Below are 11464 nucleotides of genomic sequence, written 5' to 3'. Positions count from 1 at the left end.
TTATATATATATATATATATAAATTGTAACCAAAGTTCAAATGCACTATAATATTTTCAGATTCCTTACATCTGGTGGTTTGTAATATGTTTTATTGAAATACTAAATACTTTCATATAATACATTACATTTTAAGGTGCATTACAAGGCATAATTAATGCATTGACAATACTTTTTTTAATGCATTAACTCATAAATATAGGCTGCAAGTAAAGTGGTACTATATTTGACTAATATTAAATATAATTACTATATTTAGGAATATAGTTACTAAAATTAAAACTATTAAAAATAGTTTTTTTTCTAATTAAAATAAAGCTGAAATAAAATATACATTTTAGATTAAAAACCTTAAAACTAAAATTAAATGAAAATTTGAAATGTTGCCTTGGTAACCAAGTAAGATCTAATAAGTTGAAGTAAAATTGCTAAGACTGAAAAAAAGGCTTAATAGAAATCCAAAAAATCACAAAAGCACATTAAAAATGACTGAAAATGAAAACTGAAATGATAAAAAAATAATAGCCAATTTAAAATAATAATAAACACTCTAATTGTATATAAATAATTCCAAAATAACACTACCTGCAAGACATTGTTCTGGTATTTAGATAAACACTTTAATGTAAGTGGGATTTTTATTTTTTTATTATTATTTTTTTAGCAGTTTTATTGTCCTCCAGTTGATAATCTAAAGTCCACTCACTTAGAAAAGTAAAAACACCATGATTTGAGTTATTTTTCACGTCTGCAGCACAAACACACAGTATGCGTTATGCTCCAAAGAGCAATATTTAAGCTTAGGAGTTTGTATAAATCTCATACATGAGCAGCAGTAGCAAGATTCAATGCAGCAAAATATTTCATACCAGCACTGCATTTCTAAATAACACTGGCACACATCTCTCTGTATTGGCTGACAACTGGACTCTAGCTTAATTTCTTCTCTTTCTCACAGACAAGCTAAAACACATTTGACTAAGAGCGAGAGAGTGAATTTTGAAGACCTGTGTGTTGACCGCAGACAGTTGCATGGATATTTTGCATCGTTTTGTGAACAGAAAACTTCTCAATTCATGGTTTCTGATTCTTTGTTGTCCTGTCTAATTGAATTTGCGAGATGAAATCTAAAGCTAAATAAAGCGAGATGACAGCCGACGGGGACAGTGACGGATTCGCACATATAGATTCTCTGTGGCAGGGCTAATGGGGGCCAGCAAGGGTTCAAATATTTGTTTTCCCTACTCCCAAAAGTTCATGTCAGATGGGTCGGCCATCAGGGGCCTATCTATTACAGCTTGATTCTACTGTAAGGGAGAAAGCGTCTGAGAATAGCAGCTGCCGTTTCATCGGGTCAGGAGAATAAAAGATAGACTCGTTTATGCTTATGATTTTTATACTGTACATCCCCACCGCCACACGATGCTCGCAGAGATACAGACACATCTGGTCCTCTGCACAGCCCTCTGAGAAATATTGATTGCGTGATAATGGACCCTTAGTGGAGTGTATTTATTATGCATCAGTTGTCAATACTACGCCAAAGTGGGCAAGTAAAAGGTGACTGCTAGATATGCTCTCATGTTTCCCCAGAACCCTCCCGTTCCCCCCTCCTGTGTGACCGCTTTCCCCCACATCAACAACAGTTGGCATGTCGCATACACTGAGAGATAACGATTACAAGATAGTGGAGATAAGGGTCAACAAGCTTTCGGCTAATGTCGTTAGTGTTTAGTTGATGCTGTGATTAGAAATCTTCCCTTCAGGAGGAAATAGATGTCAGATCTTTGAGCCGTAAAAAAGATTATTTGAAAGTAGTTATGTTTCTGTACTGAAAAAAAGAAAAAAAATTTTACTCCGAAATTGCTAGTCAATTTCACAATGACAAAGAATCGAGTAACACATTGAATAAAACATGAAATTTAGTATTTCATACTAAAACATACTTTTTATTTACAACTTTGAAAAATCATTTTTACACTATTTTTAGTTGTTGACTTCATGGTTTATGTTATGTACCTTTATTCTAAGACATTTGCTGAGGAGGTTGTATAAGGAGGATCTATAATGTGATGTTTGATTTGTTATATATGATTTAAATGACATCAATTGTTACCACACTTTTTTGGAAGTCATCATTATAAAATTGTTATTATTTAATCGCCCTCATGTCATTCCAAAGCATTTTTTTTTTTTACTTTTTCATCCAGCAACAATTCAACTCAAAAGCATACATAAATACATAAGAAAGAATTCAATATGGGGACTATTCAAAATGTTTCAAGTCTGTAGAAAAAAATAACTGCATACAGGTTTATGACTTAGAAACCATTGTTGTCTCTTTTTGGAAAATCATAATAAGATTTTAAATGAATAATTCCCCAAAATGTAATTAATTATGCACTCACCCTCATATAATTTCCAGACTAATATGATATTATTTTTTCTGTTTGTTTCTTTTTCAAACTATATACTTTTCCATCCAGTTACTATATATATATAAGATTTAAGTCTCATTTACAGCATGATGAATTAATTCCATAGAAAAAAGAACAGATTACAGACTTGAAATAATAGGAAAGTGCATAAATAATCACAGAATTGTTCGTTTTTGAGTGAACTGTTCCTTTAATTAGCAAAAGCCTCTGTCACATGATTGCATTGCAAATAGCAAATCAGGAAGAACTACTGGATGTCATGTTATGTAATTAATATTCATGAGCCAAGCTGATTTTATAAAGTCTCCACCACCCTACCAAACACAGTTTTTCAGATTGTTGTTATACTCTTGAAATACATGATGATTATCTCTGCAAATTTCCTTTTGAATTATGGGAAAATGAATGCATTCAAATGATTTCTGGATGTGAAATGTGGAAGTGTTTTCCTCCGTATTCATTTGGTTGATGACTAACTTTAAATGTGTCTTGGGTTTTTACCACCTGAGACCAATAAAGCAGCTTCACTTATCAGGAGGGAAGAGGGTTTGAAATGATTGACAGGTACAAGCTCTGAGACCCAAGTGTATTGTGGGAAGGCCAGTAGTATATCTAAAGAATACTCACACATACTGAATCTTGAAATTATGCTGGAATGCATTTTCAGAGATGTACACCAGCCCACAATCTGTGACCGTCCTGAAATACATATATGAATGCACAAGAAGAGAATGCAAGTCTCATTAAAATCTTAAGTTGCTTGAAAATCTTTTGGAATCTTATACATCTTTTGTAGACTGTGTTATACTTACAGGTTCTTCAGTTCTCTGTAGTTGGTGAGGTCTATGTCTGTGATGTTCTCCAGTTTGGCTTGACTCTCTATGTAGCTAGAGGGTTGAAACGGAAGAACAGGTTGAAATTAAAATAATGCTGCGTTAAAACAGGTCCCTCTAGTAATAATCATGATCAATGTCATTAATTCAAATCTGAAACTGTTTACCATATGTTAGTGTTACAGTATATTTAATTGCTGCACTTTATTTCAGATTTTGTTTGCATGATCAAAATGCAATAGCTTGCTTCACCTCTGAAACAACTTTCTATTTCAGATGATGCCACAAATCCATCTTACTTAACTCTCCAACCATTGGACTCCATTCTGTAATGTAATGCCCATTTTTCATTGATTCACATCCTACATTTATTTTTTTCAGTGATTATCTTTATTAAATCGGAAACATGTTACATTATGAAAGTAAAATAGTTTTCAAACTGAATTTCTTGTTGACTAAGGCTTATCTTGCTTTTTGTTGAAATATCTCTATCATCGTTCTGCTCCTGCCAAGCTTTGAGTGAATGGACGAGTTCAGCGCGCTCTCTGGGAGCTTTTTGTGTTGGCGGAACGGTGCGGTCGTTTTTCCCGTGTCGAGTGGGTTGCACACATCAGGCTGCACCACCCACTGTTTGTGTTGCAGGCGATCATTCCCCCTGTGCGCTAAAAAAGCCTTTTTCCCTAAAAGAGCATTCACGGGTGGGCACGTCTTTTTAAAGACAACGTTGTGTCTGTGCCAACTTGATGCTGCGTCTTTGTAAAGACAACGTTGCTTCTTGGCATAGATGCTGTTTCACCCGTGCGTTTCTGGATGCGGTCGTTATCTGGTGGCGGGTGATGGTCACGATCACTGCCTCACGTGCCTTGGCATCAAGCATGCTGAGGTTGCTTTCGTGGATGAGTTATGTTTTCATTGGGGGAAGATGACCATCTCGGAGTTGCGGGCCAGGCTCCGTTATCTCAAAAGGAGTGGAGTTCCAGTGCCTTTGACTCAATCTAGTTCTCTTCTTGGCAGAAGTCAGGGGAGGACTACTTCAGGCAGTAGCTTGGGTGGTCTCAGGATCACAGTGGCGGCGACCCCTCCAAGGAACCAACCTCCGAAGGTCCCTCACTCCTCTAGCACTCTGCAACCAGTTGAGCTCCCTCAGGAATGTGCTGGGCTCTCTGAAAGGAGCTTACCAGCCGTATCCTTTGGGGCTCATCCCGACGATCGGAGCCGGAGCTCTTTGGAGAGGAAGATTCAGCTGCACGGCCACCCTTCGGGATGGTAGCAAAGTCTGAATCGGATCCAGAGATGACGGCTATGCTTTCCCGGGCCGCTGAGAGGGTAGGGCTTGAGTGGAGACAAACTCCACCGCATCCCAAGCTCTCGAGGTTGAATGACTGGTTTCTTGGGGTGGCCCACACTGGTTCTCAGTGCCCCACTCCGGTGCCATTCTTCCCGGAGGTGCATGAGGAGCTCACCAGGTCATGGATGGCACCTTTTACTGCCAGGAACCGGCCTGCTTGCTCCTCCTCCCCCACCACCCTCGACGGCGGGGCAGCCAGGGGGTATACAGAGATCCCCCCGGTGGAGCGGTCGGTAGTGATGCAGTTGTGTCCTAATACCGCCTCCACCTGGTGGGGCAAACCGTCCCTTCCCTTCCGGGCCTGTAAGTATTTGTCTGGTCTGACCGGCAGTGCTTATGCGGCCTGTGGAGAGGCTGCCTCCGCCTTACACGCCATGGCGTTACTGCAGGTCCACCAGGCTCAAGCACTGAAAGACCTGCACGAGGGTGGTCATGATCCGGAAGTTTTAATGGAACTCCAAACCGCAACTGACCTCACGCTATGAGCGACGAAGGTCACAGCGAGTTCTCTGGGTCATGCGATGTCCACGCTTGTGGTCCAGGAGCGCCATCACTGGCTGTGTCTGGCCGACATTAGGGATGCCTACAAAGTGTGGTTCCTCAATGCCCCCGAGTCCCAGACCGGCCTCTTCGGCGATGCGGTCTAGAGCTTTGCCCAGCAGTTCTTGGCTGCACAGAAGCAGACATCACATCGTCACATCCTGCCCGCTGGCAGCAGCAACTCAGCCTGCTTGTCGCCGAGGGCGTCCGCCCCCGCTCCCACGCCGCAGCAGCCTCCAGCTAAGCAGCACTGTGAAACCGGTCACAGGGCAGCTTCCCTGCCCGTCCAGGCCCCCACCGAACCTGGTGGTAAGCAGCCCTGTGAAGGGCGACCCAGAGATGGTGCGAGCCGCTCATCGGGAGATGGTGAACGCACCACTCCCTCCCCCGGAAAAGGGCCGGGCGGAGAATCTTTTGTTTTGTTTTGCCCCACCGCTGACCTCACAGTAAGTGGTGGCCAAAATCTCGACAAATCTCCGGGTCTCAAGAGGGCATGGAAAGTTGTGGACGGTCCAGTCCTGTTTCTCACTCATCCTCCTCTGACGCCAGCGGGCAGCAGTGGGCAGTTCGAGAGCGCTATCAAAGGCCCTACTCACGCACCCTCTGCCCAACCATGGAACCAGGTAAGTGTTGCACTGCACACTCAGACCCCGCTTTGGTCGGCCCACGAGCTGCCCGAGCTGGGTCCCTGCATTCTACCTCACTGCCCCACTGCGGGTACGTCGGTGATTCCACTGGTCCCGCTTGTACGGTATCTGGAAGCCTGGCTAGCGCTGCCCAGCCCATCTTGCTGGCTCCTTCGGACCATCAGACTCGGCTATGCGATTCAGTTTGCCCGGCGTTCCCCCAAGTTCAGGGGCATCCACTTCACTTCAGTGCAGGCAGCCGATGCCCCTGTCTTGCATGCGGAGATCGCAGTCCTGCTGGCAAAGGACGCAATAGAGTCGGTCCCTCCAGCCGTATGAAGACGGGGTTTTACAGCCCCTACTTCATTGTAGAAAGGCGGTGGGTTACGACTGATCTTGAACCTGCGTGTCTTGAGCCGGGCCCTTCACAGTCTACTGTTCAAGATGTTAACACAGAAACGCATCTTTGGGTGCATCCATCCCCAAGATTGGTTTGCAGCAATCGACCTGAAGGACATGTACTTTCATGTCTCAATCCTTCTGCACAACCATCAGACTCGGCTATGCGATTCAGTTTGCCCGGCGTTCCCCCAAGTTCAGGGGCATCCACTTCACTTCAGTGCAGGCAGCCGATGCCCCTGTCTTGCATGCGGAGATCGCAGTCCTGCTGGCAAAGGACGCAATAGAGTCGGTCCCTCCAGCCGTATGAAGACGGGGTTTTACAGCCCCTACTTCATTGTAGAAAGGCGGTGGGTTATGACTGATCTTGAACCTGCGTGTCTTGAGCCGGGCCCTTCACAGTCTACTGTTCAAGATGTTAACAGTGAAGGCGGCCGATTCTCCTGTCTTGCGTGCGGAGATCGCAGTCCTACTGGCGAAGGATGCGATAAAGCCGGTCCCTCTAGCCGATATGAATACAGGGTTTTACAGCCCTTACTTCATTGTGCCCAAGAAAGGTGGTGGGTTACGACCAATCTTGGATCTGCGTGTCTTGAACCGGCCCTTTCGTCGTTTACCGTTACATTGTTGAAGCAGAAACGCATCTTTGGGTGCATCCGTCCCCAAGATTGGTTTGCAGCAATCGACCTGAAGGACATGTACTTTCATGTCTCAATCCTTCTGCACCACAGACCCTTTCGCGTTCTAAGGACGAGCATATCATACAAGGTCCTGCACTTTGGGCTGTCCCTGTCCCCTTGTGTCTTCACGAAAGTTGTGGAGGGACCTCAGACACCTCAGTCTGTTGGGTCTTTGGGTCAACTGGGAAAAGAGCAAACTCTCCCCGACACAGAGGATCCCTTTTCTCGGTATGGAGTTGGATTCGGTCGAACAGACAGCACGCCTAACAGAGGAACATGCTCAGTCGGTGTTGAGCTGCTTGAATTCGTTCAAAGGCAGGATGGCAGTCCCACTGATGGGGCTTCCACAACGTTCCTGTTCCAAGTGGAATGGGTACATTTTCCCAGTGTTATCCAATCCCACTGAGTGGGTAGTGCTACGGCAACAGTGACTGATATTCTTGTTGCTAAACCCCAGCCTACTCCAAAAAGGGGGCAGAGGCTCGCACAGGACACTGGAAGGGGCATCATCCATGGCGCTTTGGTAGGGATTCCCAATTCGTCTGTCCCCGTCATGACGTCGAAAGTGACCGACTGAAAGGGAACGTCTCGTTACATATTGTAACCCTCATTTCCTGAAGGAGAGAACGAAGATGTTACGTCCCATCGCCACAGCTGCTGTACCACCACTGAGCGGCCAGGTCACCGGCTCGGCTCCTCAGCAAAAACCTGAATATGCGGTGCATTTGCTGCCTATTTATACTCGTGCTGCGATCAGTGGCAGCTGCATGCAATCATTGCATGCCAATGTGCATTGGCTCATTTAGTTTACACTCGCAGTAGATTGATCTCTCTGGCGAGATTCCCAATTCTTCGGTCACCGACATGACATCTCACTTACCTCCTTCAGGGAATGAGGGTTACAATATGTAACTGAGACGTTTCATTTTAGTGACGCCTTCCTGAGATTGCATTATTTTTTATTTATATAAAATATATATGAATGCATTTTAATATGTAAATAAATGCTTTAATGTTCACATGAGTACATATAGCAGTAGAAACTTGTTTGATCTCCACTCTAAAACTCATGAAGTGTGTGATTCCAGGTCTCTTTGAGTTAAACGAAATAGCGCTGTGCCCTTGCAGCCGTTAATATGAGGCATGAACACCATCAGTGAAGTATTTTGAAATTGATTACTTTTCAGTTCCACACAGATTCGTTGAAAAGCACTTGTACTTCCAGGAAGGAGATCTCTGATTATTTTAGAGAAAAGTTTAAATGGTTTCTCCACAATGGCTCAACTATATAGAGCTGTATTGACAATAGGCATACATCATATGACGTCTTCCCTAATTAAGTACAAAGCAAAAAACTATCCAAAACCATCCATGGTGTTTCCATGGTTTTGTACACCATGGTGAAACCAAGTCTCTAATCATCTAGAATATTTCATTCTGCAGGGCAGTGTCAACTGACAGCAGCTCTTGACATTGAAAAAGCTAAATAAACCACAGAACTTATTTCAGAAATACTTTTTGTAAACCATTTTTACAGACTCATATGATACTAAAGTGCACATCCAATTAAAGGGGTCATATGATGCTTTTTTAAAGATCATTATTTTGTATATTTGGTGTAACAGAATATGTTGACATGCTTTAATGTTCAAAAAACACATTATTTTTCAAATACTGTACATTATTGTAGGTCCTCTATGCCCCGCCTCTCTCAAATGCTTTGTTTTCTACAAAGTCCCTCCTTCCGACAAGTGCAGTCTGCTCTGATTGGCCAGCTGACCCAGTGCGTTGTGATTGGCTGAACACCGCAAGCACTCGTCGGAAATGTAACGCCCCTTACCATAATCGCGAGCTTCATCTTTCAAAATAAATGTAAAGACAGAGCCCGAAAGGGGAACAGAGTAGCATGACAGACACAGTGATGAAGCTGATATGTGTTTCTGAATTTATTGGAATCTTTTGATCTGCAATTCTGTCTAGTTGTGTTCAAGAAGCACAAACAGATATTTATTAGCGTTTGATTGACTCAGAGAGCCGTAATGCAATTACAGAGCAGGTGGGACGACATCTCAAACTGCTTTGGCTTATTGAATCGAGTCGAGTGGGCAATATTTCATCTATTGTTTTCAGCAGTGCATTCGCGAGCAATTCACAGAATGGAATTTACAGCATGATGAATGATGTATTTCTGCCGCTGGTATGAAGTTAATGGTCTCTTGTTTTCCTTCTTGGTAGAAGCACTGTTCCTCTGTGCTGTGCCCATCTCACTAATACGGCGAAATGCTGGGTTTTTTTACGGGCACAAAGTGTTCTCTGTAAACAAGTGGCAAAAGTGCATTCTCATGTATTGATTGAATGCTTGTAGTAAATGTAAGACTCTACTGGACTTCAGAGAATCGCACTTGAGCAGGTGTACTGAGAAAAACAACAGTGGCAACTGCGCAGAACTAAAAAAAAAATGCAGTGATGATGATGTCAGACATTGTGGGATGCATTGTGGAAAATATGTTTTACAAACAGTTATCCTAATAATTAAATTAAGCTCCAATTGATCACTTTTGATCGATTGGTAGATGTCAATTCAACTTCCCAAAAACTAAAAAAATTAAAATCTGTTGTAATTATGTTGTATTATTGTCCTAAAGTGTTTGCCTTAAATGCTGGGGCAAAAATACATCCATTTGTATTTATAAAATTGTATTGAAACATTTTATCGATCTATCCTGTCTATCCTTATGTTGCTTGAAACTCATATGACTTTTTTTCTCCATTGAAAAAAAATAGGAGTTATTATCAAAAATGTCAAAGCTGCTCTTTTATGTACGATGAAATTGCATGTTGATCTCTTCCATTTCAGTTTAAGCTTGATTTATTAAAACATATATTCGATAGGGAACTTTTTAAAAAGTGTTTTTTTTTATGTTTCATCTCTTCCAGAGAACCAAGAGAGCCATATCCTAAAAACTTGGTCTCAAAAAAACATGGACAACTCTTCAGCATAATGATACATGATGCACATGATGATGTACAGTTCATCAGAAATGGGCTTTCCAGCATCTGTGACCAAAAAGTAGATATGGGCAATGCACATTGTGATCCAAACAAATACAATCAAGGTAAAACACATCTAAATACCACTAAAATAATGCAATAAACATTAAGTCTGTTAAATATCATAAAACACCCCAATGGACATAAATAATAAGAAAATGAGATGCATCACTTCTTTAAAAAAATAAATGTCTTACATATGTGAAGGATATTGTTTTGACTGTAAATTATGAGATTAATCGTACTGTTTACATACAAAATTATATATATTTTAAACAATATTGTAGTGTAAAAATACATTGTTTTTTTTTAAATATAATAGCTTTTCATTGTGTATGGTAAACTAACTTAGAGTTAACCAGTTATCAGGCTTTTTTTCTAGCATTTCTTTCCATTTAAATATTGCATTGTTTACACTTAAGGGATGGGCAAGAGAGAACGCATGAAACTGAGATGATTGTATTGTGTGGCGATTATGTTTCCTACTATAAGCATGAGTGCTATAGTGATATAAACACAATTCTGAATGAAGTGCACTAAACCGATCTGACTAAAAAGTCCTACACCTCTGGGAACCATCCTTCTGACTGTACACACATGAACATGGAGATGTTTTCTCACCATTTCCGAGAATAGATGATGTACCTGACACTCTTAAAAGCACTTAAAGAGAAGCTGCACACAGCTCAGCAGCAACACAAAGTACCAGGCCTTTCCTCCAGTCCTTGACTAGTTCCCAAGCATTGCCTTGTTTTGAGAAAGTTCTGCTTTCAGTGCGTTACGTTCGGATTCCACAAAATAAATTAAATGCATTTAAAAGCAATAAATGCTGAAGATAATTGGAGTGGTCTGCCAGGAAAAACCACTAGGCTGCACCATGCACAAATTATATATCCAAATGCCCAGAATTCTCCATGAAAATTCATGAACGCCAATCAGTTTGATTGAACTCGCAGCCCATTCCATCACCTTCCAAGATCAAGCGCTGAACTTCCAAACAACTGTTCTCAAGCATCTCACTGTAAACTTGCCTGAACACCAAACACAACTTACATTTCAGTGACGTTTTCGCTCTCCTGCGCTGCCAACGCAGGGATGCTGGTGATTCCGTCCAGCTCCAGGCATTGAAGCATGGCAAAGGAGCAGCGGCAGGCGCTTGGGCATCCGCTCAGGGCTGGTGCGACCAGGACGAGAAGCATCACCACAACCGGGGCCACTCTATGGTCAGCCATGGTGAGGTTCGAGTGAGTTTGTTATCCTGGGGGAAACTCCACCCTGCAGCAGGAACTCTGGATGTGAGGAGAAGCGGCTCTTCTCTTGGCCAGCACTCAGGGTTATGATCCCATCCAGGAGCTGAGCTATTGAGCCGTGTAGCAGGGCCCAGGGGAACCTCCCAGTCTGAGATGGAGAAACGGAGGGGAGGGGCAAAGCAGTCCATTAGTTGAGTGTGAGTGTGAGATGAGAGAGAGCAATGGTCACCAGACACCTCTGTGACACTCGCAGAAGCGAGCGGGGAAGCCAGACCTGTGAGCTGTAGGTGGACACGAAT

General features: G+C 42.5%; 1 protein-coding gene across 1 annotated transcript in view; it reads right to left on the bottom strand.

Moving 5' to 3' along the window:
- Window positions 1-11147, bottom strand: part of ntrk1 (neurotrophic tyrosine kinase, receptor, type 1) — a 32821-nt gene extending 21674 nt beyond the window's left edge. The window contains exons 1-3 of the mRNA XM_016281544.1: window positions 10969-11147; window positions 3251-3325; window positions 3066-3137 (exon numbers count right to left, since the gene is read on the bottom strand). Of these exons, the coding sequence (XP_016137030.1) occupies window positions 3066-3137; window positions 3251-3325; window positions 10969-11147 (326 nt within the window). The remainder of the gene's footprint in view (window positions 1-3065; window positions 3138-3250; window positions 3326-10968) is intronic.
- Between the last annotated feature and the right edge of the window lie 317 nt (window positions 11148-11464).

This window comes from Sinocyclocheilus grahami, unplaced genomic scaffold (genome assembly GCF_001515645.1).
Source record: "Sinocyclocheilus grahami isolate Dianchi unplaced genomic scaffold, SAMN03320097.WGS_v1.1 scaffold150.1, whole genome shotgun sequence".
Classification (NCBI taxonomy): domain Eukaryota; kingdom Metazoa; phylum Chordata; class Actinopteri; order Cypriniformes; family Cyprinidae; genus Sinocyclocheilus; species Sinocyclocheilus grahami.
The sequence above is the reverse complement of the archived record's forward strand: the minus strand, read 5'-3'. Positions and strand labels throughout refer to the sequence as shown.